Here is a 20214-nt window from a genome sequence, read left to right as displayed (position 1 = left end):
CTGCACTTGAAATAGACCGTATTAATGCTGGCAGTGGAAGTGGAGCCCTGCTGGGATAATTCTTATCATCGTTGGCATCGCTTTGGCAGGCTTTAGACGGATTCTGTAGCACTACGCAATTTGCAAAATTGAAAGGTGAAAACACACGTTAAGTGTCTCGTGTGCATTCAAGGTCAGAGGGAGGTCACGGCAGTTCTCCAGAAAGACCAGATGCAGGTGAGAGTCACCTGATTTGAATCATGATAGAGATCCAGATGGTTGTTTGGCATGTTTCAAAACAAGTTCTTGGCCTGCTGGCCCACGGTATTGCTCTCACCATTCCCCCGTCCTGGTTTCTGAGAGAAGCCTTGAGTGGAAAAAAGGCTGTTACACATGACTGATCTCATGGGTTCGGGAAGGGGATTTGTGAGTGGCATTTAGGGGTTGAAACAGAACGTAGTCCTAAATGAGCCGCACTGTTGGTTTCCCCAGTCATTCCTGAGATATTTATTCAAACTGATTCAGAGGTTGGCTTCATCCACAGATATGCATACATGTGCATTTATTTGCCATTATCAGGAAAAGGAGAAGAGGAAACGATGCAGTCGCTCTCATTTGAGAAAGTAGTCACTAAGCAGATGGTGGTTGGTCATCATGGTCTGACCAGCGTGCTCAGCCTCTACTTCCCTTTTCTCCAGTCACCCTAGTATCTCTGGATGATTCTATACTTTGGGGCTTACTTTATGGGAGAGGAATCCGAAGGGTGGCATGGCTGAGTGAGCTGCCAAGGTCATTCTGTTGATGGATCTCTTCCCAGTCGCCCAGCCTGCTAGACTGGAAGCTTTGTTAAGGATGAACCCTTGTTGTGGCCTGTTCATCCAACAGCTGTGGCCGGTCCGTGGCTCCCATTACGAATGTAGTCCATGCTACCTGAGCTGAACTGAATCATTTGAGTGAACTTAAGCCAGTGTCCATTTAATGGAGATATGTGTATTTACATTCTTTTAGAAGGAATGTTGAAAGATCTTGTTTCATTCTCAGAGGGGTCTTTTAGCTTATTTAGCTCCTGGATGAGAATTCCCATCTGCCCGCAAAGACTCAGCATTTTCTCCCGTGGGATACTGAGCAGGTGTGAACACGATTATCTTGAAGAGGGTAGAGCCCTCCGTCCCCACACAAGGCTGTCAGAGTTAGTGCTTTGCAGTCATGTAGCTCCGAGGCCTCCTTCTGCCACACCGCTTACTGACCCTTTGGCCAGGCCTTGGACCTTGTCTTTGACATAGAGATGACATAACTGCTTATGAGGAGTGCGGACGGCTGTCAAGGCCTCAGTGCAGTGGCTGGTACTTTGCTGGTGCTCTGCACACAGGAGCAGCCCTTGCTGATGTTACTGGTTATTATTGACAGCATGGAAAAGGCTTGATGAGCTTATGTGATGAAAGTTGATCACAACATGAGGTATATACTAGAGTGAAAATTATGAATAAATCTGTGTGCATGTGGATGAAAAAGGTGGGATGTAAGGAGATCCAGTAACTACATTGTGGATAAAAACAAACTTTCCGGGATCCCTGGGTGGCGCAGCGGTTTAGCGCCTGCCTTTGGCCCAGGGCGCGATCCTGGAGACCCGGGATTGAATCCCACGTCGGGCTCCCGGTGCATGGAGCCTGCTTCTCCCTCTGCCTATGTCTCTGCCTCTCTCTCTCTCTCTCTCTGTGACTATCATAAATAAATAAAAATTAAAAAAAAAAAAAAAACAAACTTTCCTAGCTTTCCATTAAAGCCTTAAATCTGTTCCTATTCTCAGACATATGGAAATCTTTTCTAAGGAACTTGAAATGAGGACAGTTATGGACAACGATGTTCAAAGCAGTATGTAGGGAAAATGGGCAATATATCATGTTCCCAGAAGTATAGAAATACTTAAATATGTTTGGCTGGGAAGTCATCAAAAATCATGTTTTCAAAGATCTTTAAATGTGACAGGAAAACGTTCATGATCTAGACAAGTAAAGAAACAAACCCAGGTGCAAAATTATACTCTATGGTATCTTCCTTTTCTGTGCTAAGGAAAGAACTCAAAGTCCTGAAAAATGCCTAGGGAACGTCACTCTAGAACGATGTGCGTCCCAGGCCAAGTGCTACCATACTCATCCCTGTCTCTGCAGAGCCGGTGTTCTGGTTCTATGTGAAGGAGGTCCTCAGCAAGCACGAGCTGCCTCGCTTCTACTCCCTGCACCACATTGCCTCGGATGTGGGCCGCGGCCGGGCCTGGCTGCGCTGTGCCCTCAATGAACACTCTCTGGAGCGCTACCTGCACATGCTCCTGGCCGACCGTAGCAGGCTCAGGTACGTGGGATGGGCTTCGGGGGAGGCATAACCATAACTGACAGGTTGGAATTGCAGAAACTGACCTCCTGGGTTTGCATCCTGGTCTCCCCGTTGGGGGCACCCAGGTTCCCCTTTTATGGTCCCAGTTTATTCGCTGTGCACAGATGATCTGAGAATAAGCAAGAGAATGAATGCTCATAAAGGACTTGCATGACACCTGCATCCAGCAAGTACTCCATAAAGGCTTATTGTTATTTAGGTGTGGGATGTGGAGAGAGTTGTTGTCCCAGGGCACAGCCTGCTCTTCACTTGGTGAAATTTTAATTTGGGCTGCTTTCAGACTAAATTGGGGATTTAGTGCTGTTTTGTGTTTGCTTTTCCTTTGTGCTGGGTTCTTTGCAATTCCTTCTGGTTTGTTTGTTTATTTGTTTTTGAGGTTAATCCCAAACTGACTGAAAGAAATAAGGAAGTTTTGTGCTGGGCAGAAAAGTCAATTGTTATTTAAAAAACAAAAAAACAGGGCAGCCCCGGTGGCCCAGCGGTTTAGCGCTGCCTTGGGGTGGGGTGTGATCCTGGAGACCCGGGATCCCTTGGACGGAGCCTGCTTCTCTCTCTCTCTCTCTCTCTCTCTGTCATGAATAAATAAATAAAATCTTAAAAAATAAAAGGAAAAAACCCAAAAAACTATTTTATGATGTTTTCTTTTTTTCCCCCCTTGATCGTAAACCTACAGTTCACTCTATCAGTATAGGTCAGTTTATGTTGCTCTAACAAACATCATAAAACCCTCAGTGGCTTGAGACAGCCAGGTTTACTTCTTCCCCCTGCTGCATGTCTGTCATGGATGAGTCGGGGTTTCCCATCCCAGGGTCCCAGGCTGACATAGGCTCCATCTTGACAAATGCTTTTGTGATTGTCAAGGTAGGAAAAGGGGCTGTGGTTGAACTGAACACTGGCTTTTGAAGCTTCTGCCCAGAGAGATACTTCACTTCCACTCACACTTCATTGGCCAGCAAATCACATGGCCATAGCCTGGCTCAGCAAGGTGAGGCATGTGCTGTCTCATAGCACTGGGGGGAGGGTACTGAATATGCATCAACTGTAGTACTGTCAGCCATGTTCCTCTCAGAAACATGTGACAGTGCTGACATTTTCCTGTACTCATGATGTTAACAATGACTCTATGTCAGTGGCTGTTATTTACTGTCTGAGAATGGTGGACTAGACATGTGTTTTGTCACCTGCTGGTGCAGAGGGACAGTGATCAGTCCTGCGCTGGTTCCTTGAATAGCTTCACATTAGCAGTGTCTGGATCCTCAACAGTGAGGATTTAATTTGAGTGAATTAATTTCATTTAATTCAATAAGCTGGTATTTCATGCCGTGATGCATTCCCATGGTTTTATATGCTGCCCTGTGTTCCCTGGCTTGTCTCCTCATCTGTTTGTGTGTGTGCGCTGCTCGTGGTCACCTGTCTACCAGCAATTCATTTGGTGTTCTGGATTGTGCACAAAGATTCTGACAAATACTCCTGAAGTTCTCCCACTGACATTGCCTGTAGTGCCTTGTCTGGCTGTATGCTCGGGCTGTGGGGCCACTGTGCTGACTGCACCTGTGTGACGCTTAGGTATGAGCCCAGAAGCTATGAATGTCTGGGTGCCACCCTACCCTGAGCATTAAGCAGTTTTAGTTGAGGAGAACATACTCCTCTTTCTTAAAACGAATTTCCACGAAGCTTTTTCCAGCAAATCATTTGCAAGTAGTTCAGAGTTGTACAACTCATTATCAAGGTCGACTGTAATGATGAGCAATTAGAGTGAATCCAGCTGTTAGAATCACAGTTGAACATAGCTGAATCTCTAGCCACTTATCTAACTAGATGTGGGAAAACCAAATTCTTTTACATGCACGGAAACTGGCCCAGATTATTAAAGAATCACAGTGTTGGGAATTGGAGGTAGAGTGGCAGTGCCAGGTTGAACATGTAGTTTGCGCTTGCACCGACACTGCTGGGTAAGTGTATCAGAAGTGGGGCGTTCCTTTGTTCTGTCTGTTGTACTCAGTCCCTTCGGCGGTGAATACGTCCCATCTCATGCTGCACTGTAGGTCCCTCGCCGCTGACCCTGCTTTAGCCTGTGAGCTTTGTCTCCACTAATTGAAAGTTCTCTGACCTCGTAGGGAAGTCAGGGATTGAGGGCATTCGCTTGTAACTGCTTAGCAGGGGTCAGGTAAAGAGCTAGGGAGCTGGACTGGGGCACCTGCTTCAGAGCCCTGACTGTCCCATTATTGCCAGATGAGCTTGGACAAGCCCTGGATGCCTTGCTGACCTCTCTCCTTCTGCCGGTTGAGGTTGTGGGGCCCGTTGGTCTTCCCAGCCCTTTCCAGGGCTAACTTGGACTTTCGGGTCTGCAGCCCAAGCAGTTATTACATACAAACGCTCTGGTTGATGGAGCCATGGAACTCTAGTTCTGAATTTGTCTCTTGTGGTAGCCCGGTCATGGCACCTAGGGAGCCAGCTTGGATTTCCTGCCTATGTCTTAGAGAGATTGCTTGACTGGATGCCACCCCTCCATTTGTGCCCTTCTTTGCTGCTTCATAAATAACCAAGTTTCCATCTCATGCCTATTTCAGTATACTCAAGCTCAGGGGATGAATGAGGAATTCATCATACGTTCAATCCTTTGTTTATAACCAGAAGCTTCAGCCTGGCAGAGACCTTGGATGACCAGGCACAGATTTTTAGGGAACCATGTAAGGGAGTTGTTGGGCTGATGGATGCAGAGAACCACTGTTCAGAACTTTTTCCCTTTCTCTTTCAACTTGCAGCACTTTTTATGAAGACTGGTCTTTTGTGATGGATGAAGAAAGATCTAGCATGCTTCCTACCATGGCAGCAGGTAAGCCTGGCTCAGGCCAGGAGTGATGGGTCCTTGAAGCTTGGTGAGCAGTCGGCTGGGAATTTATAACTCCAAAGGAGGCTGTGATTTTCCTTACTCCTCCCCTACTTAATGAGTTACTTGTCACTGTCCTTTATTTAGTGGCATTGGTCATTGAGTCCATTTATCTTGAGTTGGATATCCTGGCAGGGAAAGCATAGGGTTGGGGGTTTTGGCTGTGGCCTTGAACGGCCTGGGGAATTGGAGGCAGAAGACCTGGCTTTGACACCTGGCTCTACCCTTTCCTGGCTCCTGACCTGGGACAGGTCCTGTGAGCTCTGTTAACTTTACTTCCCTCCTCTGTGAGGTGGGGATCCTGTTAGCATGGGAATTGCTTTCATAGGACAGTGAGAAAATCAATTGTGGTGAAGAGTCATGTACATGATTTGTCAATATGGAAAGGCTGGATTGATGTTAGTTGGCAAATTGTTAGATTGTTTATCTTTTGACTCTCATTCAAAGGGTGAGCCCAACAGAAATGGGTAACTTGCTTCTTTCAAATCTTTCCTTACCTCTATTTTTTTTTCTTTCTTGAAGGTTTATGCTAAGTCCCAAGTACTGAGAGAGAGTTACATTCGTCTTGTCCCATTGATGAGGAAAAGTCAGGCTTTGACTGTGATTTCCTGTGTAGGCCAGTGCAAGCTTTTGCCTGAAGTGATACTAGTAATGCTATTGGTGCACATTTTTGATTGTTTGCTGAACTGTTTTTAGTGGGTGATTGTCTTTAATACCCTGTGAAAGAGATATTCTCATCCCCATTTTCCAGCTAAGGAAACTGAAGCTCAGGTTGTATGTGGCTTGACCAAGGTCTCTAGAAAGTGGCAGTGGTGGGATCTAACCCAGGCTGTCTGACCTCAGAACTTATGTCTTATCAGCCTGGGGTTGATCCCTTATTTATTTTTGACTAATAGGGAGACTATTTGGAAAGACTTAGCTCCTGTGATAGCTGATCTCTACTGACCCCATATTGTGGGAGGTTTTTAAATTCGTGCTTAAAATCAGGGTGTCCCCTCTTGTGTACTATATTGTTTGCCACTCATTTATTGTGTTGGAGGTGTGACTTTCCTGTGGTAGACACTCCAGATTTTTCCCTTTTTTGGGCAGGTCTGAACTCTATCCTCTTTGCAATTAACATCGACAACAAGGATTTGAATGGGCAGAGTAAGTTTGCTCCCACCGTCTCGGACCTCTTAAAGGAGTCAACACAGAATGTGACCTCCTTGCTGAAGGAATCCACACAAGGAGTGAGCAGCCTTTTCAGGGAGATCACAGCATCCTCTGCTGTCTCCATCCTCATCAAACCTGAACAGGACACCGACCCCCTGCCTGTCGTGTCCAAGCACGTCAGTGCTGGTGAGTGAGAAGGGGGTGGGACCTTGAACAGCGGGGTCGGGTCAGAGGATGGCTGACCATGGCCGAGGGGGACACAACTTGTGGTCTGAGAGTGCCAAGGGGAATGAAGTCTCACGCACTTGCATTTTCAGTTCATACTCATGTATATTTTTCTTCCCCCTGTTTCCTCTGGAAGGGACTGAGACCCTTGTTGAGATGTGAAGACCATAGGGTGGGAGAGCATTCGGCTCAATGACAGCAAAAAGACTGTGAGGGTGTGTTGGTCTCATGAAGCCAGATGAGCTTGATCTTCACTCATTTATTCCTTCATTCCCTTCATTCATGGGTTCATTCACTGCATTCTGTGTGCTTGGCAGTGAACCAGGAAGATCTCTAGCATTTTATCTGCAGGCTCTTGGGTTGGGTAAGGATAGATACTTAATGATGAATTCTACAAGTAAGTAATGATCCTTCTGATAAATGGGATGGAAGCAATGCATGGGTGCTACGGAGAATGTGCACTATTGGGGAGGGTGATGTTTAAGTGGATGCCAAGGAGAAAGGGAGAGTTAGCTTTGACTCTAGGCTGTGGGGTGGGGGGGAAAGAAAATTGATTGAATTAAGATCCATTTTGTGAGAACTTTGTAATATGCCTTGAGCCTTCTGGGACATTCAAAGTGTTGCTATAGCAAAACAGGGAATTTTGGGTTTAAGGATGTAGTCCTAATATTCTCAAATTCCTTTAAACAAGGCAGTAATCATGGTCATCTTTTTGGAATTATTAATGATGGTGAAAACTCAGAATCTTCTGGGGTTTTGGTATATATGCTGGATTTATCTGTCTTGTCTGCTCCTTATCCAGTAGAGACCCTAGGTGAATGACATAGGAAAGAGGACTGTTGAGGGCTTTGTGTGACAAAGAAGCTGGAATTTGTATACCCCAAAGAGTGTCATTTTCACTGCTTTTGACATTGTCTCAGTGTTTGATACACTGGTGAAGCATCACCATGTCACACCTTGGTTTAGATGGGATGGAATTTCTAGAGTCAGTTCAAAGTGTCTCACAGCCAAGTTTGATGATTCAGATGGGTGAAGAGACTGACTTCTGTAAGTACTGGTTACAAAGGCAGCCTTGATTTCAGTTTCACTTAGTCTTTGCTGTGTAACAAACAGCTCCAAAATGCAGTGGCTTGAAAGAGCCACGATTTATTATTTTTTAATGAATCTGTGGGTTGGCAAGATGGTTCCACTGATTTCACCTGGGCTCCCTCATAGGGCTGCACTGAACTGGTGGCTGAGCTGGAAGATCTAAGATGGTCCCACTTATGTGCCTAGAAGTAGTGCTCACTGTTAGCTGGGGCATCTGTTTTTCTACAGGTGGCCTCTCATGCTCTAATGAACTAGACTGGCTTCCTTCCCTGGGAGTTTCAGGGCAGCGTTCCAGGAGGGTGCAGCACATCCTGGTTCCTGGGCTGTAGAACTCACCGTTATCTCTGCTGCATGCTATTGGTAAAATCAGCACTGAGCCAGCCCACACCCAAGGGGGTGGAGAAGTAGTTGCCACCCTCAATGCATGCAGCAGCGAAGTCTCATTACAGAGATGGATGAATGGTGGCTGCTGAACAGTTGACCACCACCCAAAACTGATATTCTTGGTCTCATTAATCAGCTAGGAGTATTTTCCAAAGTGAAACAATGAAAGTCCTTTCATCTCTCTGACTTGAAGTACTTACAAGGGACGATTGTTATGTATGCTCTATGGAGTGTTTGTTTAAATCACAAGTAGAGCCCCACATCTATTTTGCTCAGTCTCCTGTAGACAGACTTTTTTTTTTCTCAAGGATTTAAAAAAGAAAATCTGAATTTATCTTATTTCTCAGGAGAATAGTAGAGGATTTTCTACAATATAGAGGCAAAATGGCTCAATCATGGCTTAATCTTGCCTGCTGCTTCCTCATACCATATCTTCTTTTGCCAGATGCCAAATGTAAAAAGGAGCGGAAGAAGAAAAAGAAGGTGACCAACATTATCTCATTTGATGATGAGGAAGAGGAGCAGAACTCTGGTGATGTTTTTAAAAAGATACCCGGGGCAGGGGAGAGCTCAGAAGAGAACTCAGACCGCTCCTCCATCAATATCATGTCTGCCTTTGAAAGCCCCTTTGGGCCAAATTCCAACGGAAGTCAGAGCAGCAGCTCATGGAAAATCGATTCTCTATCTCTGAATGGGGAGTTTGGGTACCAGAAGCTCGATGTGAAAAGCATTGATGATGAAGATGTGGATGACAACGAGGATGATGCGTATGGGAACATGTCAGGAAGGAAGTGCCTGGGCCATTCAGGGTCACCTGAGAAGTAAGTGCCACTTGAGCTTTTAATGAAGGGTGGTGCATTAATGGCTTTCTCTTTTGGCAGTATTGGGTGAAATCCAAGCACACTATGTGTGTAAAGAGCATCATTCACTTTTCTCATCTTGATTGAAGAAGAAGGAGCATGGGCTTACTGTCCTTCTGAGAATGAACAGAAGGGAGTATATTTGAAGGTATTTACTATAAAGTTGGTGTCAAGATGGGTGCTCTGAAATTCCTGCCTTATGTATGTGTTTTTTGTTTTTGTTGCTTGGATATTCCTTGTATCTCTAACTTGCTCCTAGCACAGGAAGCTCAGGAGAGAGGCAGCGTTGTTCTAGACAAGAGTCACCCGCTGGCAGTTTCTGTGTTTATCTACAGGGGTGTGAACAGGACTTTGCCTGAGCTTGCTGCTTTAACGGTGGTGTTGCAGTAGATGAGTGTTTATGGAAGAGCCTTGATGCACGAGAAGGCATCAAGCAGAAGAGCCTAGTTAAGAGTGTGGATCTTGGAATCGAGACAGCCTGGGTTCTCACTTACTAGCTGCATGGCTTAGGTTGGATGAGTTTACCTCCCAGAACCTCATCTGAAACCTGGGAGAAAAACAGCACCTGCTTTTCAGAGTGATTGCTGAGTTAATGGGATATTGCACGGAGGCCTTTGGTCAACTGCTGCCTCTCTGGCTGCTCTGTGAGAATTCCTGTGCTTGGTCTTACTCCAAATGCCAAGTGAACTAGCTTGCCTTTTCGCTTGGGCATGGCAGTGCCTGGTGCCATCCACCACCCCCAGCTTCAAACCCAGCTGGTGAGTGAGGAACATGGAGATGCCAAGACCCTGAGGTGTGAGATGTGGGGCATGGCCGCTCTGGCCCTAGGCTTCTCAAGTCCCGTCTATTCTAATAGGAGTCTTTTTCTTTCTCATGAGATGATACCTATTTCTGATCTCTGCTCTCATCTTCATTCACATGGGTACCTGTATTAGCAGCATCACTTTGTTCTTCTGCGGTGGGCCGGGCCCGGGCGGGCCCCAAGCATCCCTGCTACAACACCAGGAGCTCCCGTGGGAGGCTAATGCGCGTCACCATCTTCACAGATGGAAGGATGGGATTCCTCAGAGAGTGGAGATTTGTCAGAGCAGTGGGTAGAGCAGGGATGAAGGGTCAGTTGTGCTGTGCTCACAAGCTTCTACTGTCAGATATTTCCCACATTTCTACATAATTAGGACTATCAGTTGGTTGACAGATCAACACATCACGATTTGCTGATGTTGCCCCTGGATGTTCAGTATTTAGGTCTTTGGCTTTTGCTGTTGTTCTTGTTTTTGCTTTTTTGTTATCAGCCATTCTGAAATGAATGTTTTCATGTACAAGCCTTTTTTCTACTCCTGACGGGTTGGTCAGGGTCACCTCCCTGAAGCGTTTGTTGCTCTTGGTCATGGGGTGAGTGCTTTCTACCTGGGAACTGCATGTTGCGACCTGCTGTGTGAGTCGATCTCCAGAGAAGCAGAACCAAGGGGAGGGGATCCCCCCTTACCTGTGAGTTCACTTGCCACAGTTACCTTTCTGTGGTTTCAGTTTCCTGTAGCCAATCATGGTCCTGAAGCAAATACTCCTCCTCCTCATGGATCATTACAAGGTTGGTAGTGAACTGGCTTATGCCTACACTACACAGCGCCTTCATCCCACTTCATCTCATTGACGCTGGCTGGCCAGGTCTAAGGACCTAGAGGGGGGTCCCACAGGACCAGCCAAGGGAGTCCCTGAGTGCATGCAGGTTAGAAATCCAATGTGAGCCAGCAAGAGGTGAAAGCAAAGTTTATGGAAGGCATAGAGAGAGGGCAGGTACAGAGTGTCTCGGAGACCCAGGAAGGAAAGGAGGGAGTCTCATCCTTGTTCTGGGTCTGGGGGTTCCTGGAACCTCTCAGGCTTCCAGGAACTGGTTAGAACAAACATGAGGATCCAGGTGTTATTCCTTGGAGCCAGGAGATCTTGGTGTTGAGATGTCTAGTGCCTGTAGTGGAGAACACATCGATGAGAATATGTAGATGGTGACTTCCTCCAGTCATTCTTACCTGGTCCCTCCTCAGACGTTACCTGTTCTAATGAAGTCATTAACTCCTTGTCCCTTACAAGGAGGACAGATGCTTTATGTATCAGGAGGTAGGTGTAAAGTGGAAGTATGGGTCTAATCAAGAAAAGAAGCAAGAAAAGGAGCAGAAAGCAGATTTTTATGGAGTCCTTCAGTTTCCCTATCTCATCATCACGCAGGCAGTTTATCAGTTCCTGTCATCACAAGAAGGGTGACTGTAATACAGTATGATATTTTGAGAGAGAGTGAGAAAGACCACGTTTACATAACTTTTATCGCAGATTATTATTATAATTGTTCTATTTTATTATTAGTGTTGTTACTCTCTTAATATGCCTTATTTATAAATTAAATGTTATTCCAGGTGTGTATGAATAGGAAAAACATAGTGTATATATAGGGTTCAGTACCATGTGCAGTTTTAGGACTCCCCTGGGGATCTTGGAACATATCCCATGGATGATGAGGGGAACTACTGCCTGTCCATCTATGTCTGTCTGTCTAGATCTATTTTAAGGAATTGGCTCATGTGACTGTGGAAGCTTGACAGGTCCCAAATCTGTAGGGTGGGTCAGCACGCTGGAGGCCCTGGGAAGAGTTGCAGTTTGAGTCCAGAGGCAGGCTGTTGGTAGAATTTCTTCTTCTCTGGGGGACCTTAGCCTTTTCCTGTTAAGACCTTACACTGATTGCATGAGGCCCAGCCAAAGTGGGGAGGGTGATCTGATCTACTCAGAGTCTAGTGACTGAAGTGTCAATCTCACCTAAAAATACCTTCACAGAGACAACTGGGATAATGTTTGATCAGATACCCTGGTACCATGGCCTAGCTGAGTTGACAGTAGGCTACCGCAGCCTCCCCTTTTTGTTCTTCACCTGGGCCTTTCAGGAAGTGCCGTGTCCTTCTGTGTGTCCATGGTGAGTGCATCCCTGAGTTGATTCACTCTGTGTTTTTGGCCTCAGGCACAGTGATCTCTCTTCCTACCCCAGACTGTGCCATTGAGGGAAGCCTGAGGGGGGAGGCCAGCTTGTGAGCCAAGGTAGGTGCCTCCAGCATTGTGATGTGTAAAACACAAAACAGTGCAGGGTGACCTTTCCAGGGGTCCAGGCCCTTTGAGGCCACTGGGCCTCCTACAGGTTATGGACAGCCTCTCCCTGGCGTAAGGGGGGGATCTTGATCGAACGTTCTGCAGAGCATCTTGGGGAAGAGCAGAGGAATGATGACATGGCCTACTGAGTAATACTTGCATTTTGATCTTAAACTAATGTTCACATGAAAGGTCTAGGAGCCTAGAGGGGCCTGAGCAGTTGAACAGCACAGCCAAGTTTGTGAGGGAAAGGTGGCCCATCCCGGAGAAGGGCTGTGATTGCCTCCAAAATGCCCTGTTGGCCAAAAGTTGGGTTTACATTTCTGTTTGCTTAGCAATTAAACCACTGCTTTGATGACAGAGGAAAAATCTTGTCCCTCCCACCTCAAAATTTGTATGTATTCAGTTTGCTTTTTGTTTTTTTTCTTAAAAGAGGATCGTATGTTTATTACAGGAAGGGATTTTTCTGCCATTTCATATGTGACCTCTGATACCAGTAGGGACGTGGGGTGAAAACATAATTCAAAAAGAATTTCAAACATAGGGACAAATGTTATACCTCACTAGCAATTAAGCAAATACAGAATGCCGGTAGACACCCTATTTTGCCATGATTTATAACTGGATAAAGGGCGAGCTCTGGGTTAGCGCCCTGGGGGAGGGCTTGCTCAGCATGTCCTCAGCGCTTGGTGTGTTTGAGGCACACAGAAGGCACCAACTGAGGGATGGATGACTGGTGCACTTGGGCGTCCTCACAGATGGCCACCCCCTGTGTTGACAGCCCCCTGGGAAGACAGTCTGACGCGATGTCAGGAGCCTTAGAAATGTTTATCCCACTCGATTAAGCATTCCTTCGCTGGGACTCTACCCCGAGGAGAGATATATACCAAAGTCCGCACTTAGAGGAGCAGAACATGAGCTGACCTCCGTTAACAGCCGACTATTCTGTAGCTTACACTTTAACATCCTAGCGTCTCAGGGCTCAAACATCTTTTTTTTTTTTTTTAATTAAGTTTTTCATTTTAATTCCAATACAGTTAATATAGTATTTTATTAATTCCAGGTGTTGGCTATAGTGATTCAGCTGTTCTGTCCATGACCTGGTAGGATCTTGAACTTCTTAAATGACATTTAAGAGGGTGCCAATAGTGTGGAGACCAACTTTGGAATGAATATTGAATGAAAAAAGCAAACTATGAGTCCTGCATTAGTTTCATTACGACGTCCTAAAGAAAAGTATGTGTAGAAAGAAACACCAAGGGAAGAGTGTCTAAGTCAGTTTTGTTTTTGGGAGTGTGGCTTTTGGTGTATTCCCCGCCCCCCTCCTCTTTTTGGCACTTTCTAGGTTTTAAAATAAGCGTTTGGTTTTTCTAATGAAAAGCAGCACCTGTTATTGAGTTAGTAAGCCAATGATGGCACATACTCTGAATTGGTCTCCGCCTTAGCACTCACTTCAGTGTAAATCACATTGGGGGTGGTGGCCCTTGGGCACTTTTGCTTGGGTTCTAAAACCTCACCTGATGGAGCCTGTCCTCACCTGCACTCTGGGTATGTTGCTGGGAAGTGAAGCTGCAAAATTTCCCCTTAGAATAAACAGCGGAAAATCCCACCCGCCTGGAGCCAGTGCAGTGGCCCAGAAAGGGCTGGTGGTTTTGCTGCTTTCTCCTGAGGGGCGCCCTGGAGCGCCCCTGGGTGTCTGGGAGCCCCCTTGTCACCAGCTGCTGGATCAGAGCCCCGGGAGGGCAGTTCTCTGCTGATTCTAGAGGTACAGCCCAGTTCACCCCACAGCCCCATCCCAGTATGGCTTTGGCTTCTGAGGGGCTCATTGTGGGTGTGACCTGCAGGATAAAATAATGGATTCTGCACAGTTCTGTTAGGATTGTTTCCCATTTCTTGCTCATAGCCAAATGTCTGACTAAAAGCTAGAGAGGGCTGAAAGGAAAATCTCTAAGTGGCAGGCCTCTGAAAGCAGGGACAAAGTAGCCTATAGGCCAAGATTCTCCCCCAAACTGAGAATGGTGGTTACTTTTTATTTATTTATTTATTTATTTATTTATTTATTTATTTTTGAACATTTTTATTTATTTATGACAGTCACAGAGAGAGAGAGAGGCAGGGACATAGGCAGAGGGAGAAGCAGGCTCCATGCACCGAGAGCCCGACGTGGGATTCGATCCCGGGTCTCCAGGATCGCGCCCTGGGCCAAAGGCAGGCGCCAAACCGCTGCGCCACCCAGGGATCCCTGGTGGTTACTTTTTAAAAGAGAAGGATACTTATGGGCACAAACCCTATATTTCCAGTCTGGTCCTTTACAAAAAAAATTGTGTTGATCTCTGCTCTAAATCAAAAGAAAAAAGCCTACCTATATCATGTCGGCAGCAGCCACAAGGCCCGTTGTACTGGGGTTTGAAAGATGGGGGCTCAGACCCCTGAAGCCTCTGTTCTGTCCAGGATGCTGAACTTGAATGAGTCATGGCATCTCCTGGACCTTGTGTCCCCTTTTTCTCCCCTTCCTTCCCTCCTCCCATCTTTCCTCTAAAGAAGTTTTAGGCTCCTTTACAACTGAGTTACAGAGTGATTTTATAAACTTTAAAGTCCCCTGCAAATACAGCCTGGCATTTATTACTGTTTCCTAATTGCCCAGAGGCAAATGCTCCTGTGGGCAAATCCTTCCCCAAACAAACTCAACTGAACCAGCTGGTGTGACAAAGATGGTCCAAGTTGCTTTTGTACTTCGTGGATAAGGTGACGACATAACTGGTCATATGAGCCCGGTTAATCTTTAAGCTGACCCCTTTTCTTGGGAGGGACCCAGATGCAATTAGGTCTGATTCTGCACTTTTACTAATGAGTGTTTGAGAACCAGTGAAGCGAAGGGACGCTAGCCCCAGGTCACCTGGCTGACATCATTTCAGAGCTTGGGACTCCGTGCTTCCTCTTGCTTCAGAACTTTGCACGTGCCATTCCCTCTCCTGCATTCTCCCCTCTGTCCTCTTTGCTCCGTTTACTGTGGCTCTCGCCTTTGGCTCTCACCTCTAACCTCCCTTCTTCAGGGAAACTTTCCATGGCCTTCCTGACCAGCTCTGCAAATCTGAGCTGCTGTCTTACATCTTCTTGTGGGATTGTGGGATTCATGTCCTGGTGCCCTACCAGACTGTAGGCTCCTCGAGGGCAAGATGAACACTGTTGGCTGGCTCTTTGGCCAGCACAAAATCTGTGTGAGCACAGAGCCTGGAATACAGTAGGTGCTCAGTAAATACTGGTTGGAAGAATGGATGCATGAGGTCTGGATCTGGACTGCATGGGCCTCCTATCTTTAGCCCTGTCACGGTCTGGTTGGTTCCCAAGAGGGAACTTGAGGGAGGCCCACCGATGCTTGTGGTGGTCTGAGCCCTCAGAGGCTCTTCGGTCTGTCACGCAGCTGTATTCTCTCACCTTAGGCCGCTGGATGGGAACACCCACCTCTCCCAGATGCACAGCTGGGCTCCTCTGCAGGTGCTGCACGGTGATGCCGAAGTCCTCTTTCCGGTCAGCGGAGTGGGCTCCTACAGCCCTGCAGGTGGGTGTTTCCTGACTCCTCCTTCCCTCCACTCCTGTGCTTTGGCTGGAGAACCAGTTCTCTGTAGGCATGAGGGAGCAAAGAGGCATGGGGCTCAGAGCGGGAGACTGGAAGGGAATAAGGGTTTGGCTTCTCTTCTTGCTGAACCGGAGTGTTTGAGTTGTTCCTAACCAGAGCGGGTGTGTTGGGCCAGAGCAGCTGACAAGTCAAGAAGGAGCCCCGAAGCCTGTTTTTTTTTCCTTACTAGTGATTTTTTGGGAACTTGGTCATGTACAAACTGACCACAAATGGTGACCCTTAATTTTGCCTTTGAGGGAGAAAGTTAGAGAACACTTAGCTCTAAAGTCTCCAGCACCCTTTGCAGCAAAGCACGTGGGGGTCAGAGAGCAGCTTGCTTCAGACCTGCCTGTACAGGGAGAAGATAAGTGATCCTGACTCCTTCCATTTGGTTGAGTGTGCTCTCCTGTGGTTTGTTACTGTTTTCTTGAGCTAAAGCAGGTCCTGGGGGAATGGTGGGAGGGGGAGGAGGGGCCCCTTGTGCAGGGAGCAGCTCAGTGCAGTGCCAGGTGGCCGTCACTGCCCCACAGCACCACTGGGTGAGTAAGGCCCTAGTGCCCCCCTGACCTCCCCACAGGCACCTTCTCACCCTTCCAAGGCCAGCTTTAAGAAATCATAACGGAGGCCCACCAACTGCTCAGGAAGCTGCCTACAGTCTGAACCAGATGATAGACTGTTGTTCCTTGTCACTGGCGGGCACAGAAACCCACCCAAAGTAGCTGGCACACAGGGGCGGGTGGGACGCCAGCTGGCAGCCGTCTGGGGTGGGGATCAGATGGCCCAGCCCCAGGAGCCGCACCGGCAGGGTGGGTTCCCCTCTGAGCAGCAGGGAACTGGGGCTGCTGAGTGTGTGTGGTGGGTGACTCAGTCCACCAGTGGGTCTCCTCTCTGGAAGGTGCAACCGACGGTGGTAACAGCAGCCAGCCCTTGTCCTGGAGTGAGCCCAGGACCATAAGGTGGCCCATCCGATGAGTACATCCCTCTCCACCACAGCCTGTGAGGAAAGGCTGGTCACTGTTACCCTACCTTTCTCTCAGATTTGTAGTGAAGGCTCCCCATGTGAACGTGGGGCAAGGTGCCAGGCCCCAGCTAAGGCCTCGTGAAAGCCTGCTGTGGCACCGCAGCAGTGGCGTGGCGGGGCACCTGGTGTAGGATGTGTGTGGGCCGGGAGCTGATGGTTGGAATGGAGGGTGCTCCTGTGTCTCCCCCATTCTGTGCCCCACACTTCCCTATGGGGTCTGCCCTTCTCCTCTTTCCTTTGAGAGTCTTTGCCCTCTCTCACTCCCTCCCCTTTTGTCCTCAGCCAGAAGCTTTTAGCTTGCAGAGAGCAGGTGGTCCTGACACCTATCTGGGACCATATGGCGTCCGCCTGATGAGCCAGTGTCCCTCCCACTCACCTTGTCTCCCTCCCTACCAAGGGGGCCTTTGTGTTGGGTTGTAATGGTCGCTGGGCTGTCAGGTGCCCTTGGTGCTCTGTTTTGTTTCAGTGGCTCCTTCCTTTTTTAGCTGGGTTCCTCTCACCCATCTGGGCCTGGGGACTGAGGGCTGAGGGCTGGGGCACTGCTGCCTGCCGTTTGTGTTGGGGTTTAGTCTTAGAGAACTCCCCGCTCTTCCTCCCTCTGGGCTTTCCTGCAGTGTCTCCAGGGAGAGGCTTCTGGCTGGCCTCCAGCATCCTGGTGTGAAGGCATCCCCCTTTCAGCTTTCCCAGGGTCCCACTGCTTACCTTCCAGCCTTCCTGACCCAGAGGCTTCATCTGGTCCCTTTAGTGGACCCCGAGGTCCAGCTTATCGTGATTATCCTCATCAGAAATGCTGTGTATGAGCTGGGCTGCCAACTTTTTAATTTACTCTAGTAACGAAGCTGCCAGGCGTCCTGGAAGCTTGTGACAGCCTCAGGGGCAAAGTCACTGTGGGTAGGAGTTGCATAGGAAGACAAATTATGCTCGGGCTGCAGAAGATACTAGAATCAGAACTGGAGGAATCTGCTACCTGATGGGAATGCCAGGCTGCTTCAAGTCCCTCCTGGCCCGATGCTCATTCCCTTGGGTGGCACTTGGTCCAGAGGTGCTGGGTCTGGCCTGCCTGCCAGAGAGGCCTTTCCTTGGGTGGCTCTGGGTGCACGATGTCAGCATGTCTCTCCCAGCTCCTTTTCTTTTGCTCATTTCTGACCGGTGTCCCTTCAAATTGACATCTTCCTACAAAGGAAAGTTAAATTATTCCTTCTCATCGTGACTGGGAGCTGTTTTGTGTCCTTAATGACAGCTTTGCACACAGAGGACTCTACCCTTAAGAGACCTTCTCATCATCTTTGAAAGTGTTACTGCCTCTAGTGCCTCTAGTGCCCTTGAGGGCATTTAGAGGAAGAGGTGGGGAGGCACATGGTGAAGAAAGATGAATGTTTTCGGTAGCTAAATCTGAGGAGGGAGAGGATGGCAGAGAAGGGGACTCTGAACACAGAAGTATTATCCTCTGATTCTTGGACAAGGAGGCCTTGTGGATTAAGGGGCTGTGCTTTGGAGCTGCATTTCTGGGATTAGAGGCTCAGAGAAGGAAGATACCAGCCAGGGTCCCACAAGGCCCGGAAGGAGGATTAGATACAGTCATTCCTCTGGGCACGTCTATTACCTGCAACTGAGCAAAGCGCGTTTACCAACATCTCTTTGAAGCTGCAAGGGAGAGAGAACCCCCGAAGTTTGTTTCAACTACGAATACTCAATGGAGGTGAACAAAAACCCATTTTTCTACCCACTGCACACGTGGAACATTACTGCTCGCCTCCTCACCGAGGGTCCTGGGTTTAGTGTTGCGTTGTAGTAAATTCAGTCAGTTTCTGAGGGCTTGTTTGTTCATTTCAGACCTTGGGTCCTCGAACTTTCATTTCCCCATTGGGTAGAATATTCAACGTGTTGTCCTACCAGTGGGTCTTTGGGGTTGCTGGTTGAGGTTGAAGAGGCTCTTTTGCAGCGCTGCTCCGATCTGAGACGGTTGGCCTGGGAGCTGGACTCCCAGGGGGTAATGTTACTTTTGGAGAGTCAGGATACTGTGGTGCCCCACCCCCCAAGCCTGTATTGTGTGTGGTCTCCACCCCCACTCATGGGGGTCATGTGCCACTCAGGGCTCATGGTTTTCTTTATGCAACTACTGGGTGGTCCTGCTCTGTGCCAGCACCATGCTAGGCTCCGGGGAGATCCAGAGGTGACCCCTCCCCCCTGCAGTTTTGCATGTAAGGGGGGGACAAGGGACACCAACAGCTCTCTCTGCTACCCCTACCCCTACCCTGGCCATTCTTCTTTTAGCAACCGGAGTGATTTCTTAGAACATAAGTCAGGTTGCATCATTCTCCTCCAAACCCTTTCAGTGCGCACTGAGGATAAAATCCAGAATCCTCACTGTGGCCGCCCTGTACCCCCCAGGCCCCAGCTCGCTGCACAGCCTGATCTTCTCCCATTTCTCCTTAGCTCCATGCCCCTGGGCACACCAGCCTGCTTCCACTTCCAGGTTTTCTCCTCCTGCCTCCTGCACCCTGTGTGCATCCTTGGGGGGGGGCGGGGGGCAGCCCACGTGGTGCTGGCTTATAAAGGGCTCCTCTGCCCACTCTCTAGGCGGGCCAGGCCTCATGTTCACACTGCCATACACCTCTTACGTCCCCAGCACCCTGACCTCAGCTTGTAACCGTGTGTTTGTATAATCACCTGGTAATTCCTCTCCCCCTGCTGGTCTTTGAGGTCTGTGAGGACAGACTCATGTCTGTCTGGTTCCAGTATGACTCTGGCCCTGGCTAGAGTCAGGCCCACAGTGGGGGGCTCAGGAATCCTTTGCAGAGTGGGTGAAGAGTGAGTGGGTGGACCAGGCACGTGGGGATGGGGCATGCCAAAGGGAGTGGACACCTGGCAGTTGGAAAAATGATATCCAGGTGGGGACACAGTGTAGACAAAGGAATGGGGTAGGGAGTCCAAGGACCTGTAGAGGGAGGGGTATGCAGCTCAGATCAGCTGTGCAGAGAGATCATGAAGTGGGTAAGGGCTCAGCTCTGCCCCTGGGCAGAGTGAGGTTCAGACTCTCATGTGCTGGCGGTCTGGGACAGGTCCCTGAAATCTTCCCTGGCCGTCTCCACATTTATAAAATTAAACTAATAGTAGTGAACCTCACAGGGTGCCTTGTGGATGAGTGGCACATACTGAGAGGTAGCTCTGCACCCCGGAGTGTCAGACCCCCTGCAGCATCACTGCTCAAGGTGGTAGGTTACTGGGGGAGATCACAGATCACCTGGGCTGAGGAGGCATGGTATCTGGAATGCTGGTAGGCTGTGCTGGCCATTGCTCCTGCCGTGGATTTCCGTGGTGCATGTCAGAGTCTCTGTTTTCGCTTCAGGGAGAGGAATCCAACAGCCATGAGTTGGATTAGCAGGGGTGAAACAGAACTGTGGGGACCCCCTGCAGGAGACTCGTAGAAGGCATGGAGCCTTAGCACTATGGTGGCAGTGGATGAGGAGTGGAATGAAGT

General features: G+C 48.4%; 1 protein-coding gene across 7 annotated transcripts in view; it reads left to right on the top strand.

Annotated features, from left to right (window-relative positions):
* Window positions 1-20214, top strand: part of SNX29 (sorting nexin 29) — a 528389-nt gene that overhangs the window by 64557 nt on the left and 443618 nt on the right. For all 7 annotated transcript variants that reach the window (XR_007411267.1, XM_025416475.3, XM_049111381.1 and 4 more), the window contains exons 5-9: window positions 2148-2328; window positions 5136-5206; window positions 6350-6598; window positions 8556-8931; window positions 15537-15655. Coding sequence is in view for 6 of the 7 variants with exons in the window: in XM_025416475.3 (XP_025272260.1) it covers window positions 2148-2328; window positions 5136-5206; window positions 6350-6598; window positions 8556-8931; window positions 15537-15655 (996 nt within the window). In the remaining variant the exon portion in view is untranslated. The remainder of the gene's footprint in view (window positions 1-2147; window positions 2329-5135; window positions 5207-6349; window positions 6599-8555; window positions 8932-15536; window positions 15656-20214) is intronic.

The sequence above is a fragment of the Canis lupus genome, chromosome 6, assembly GCF_003254725.2.
Source record: "Canis lupus dingo isolate Sandy chromosome 6, ASM325472v2, whole genome shotgun sequence".
NCBI lineage: Eukaryota > Metazoa > Chordata > Mammalia > Carnivora > Canidae > Canis > Canis lupus.
Note: the sequence above shows the minus strand (reverse complement) of the source record. Positions and strands in the feature narration are given on the sequence as shown.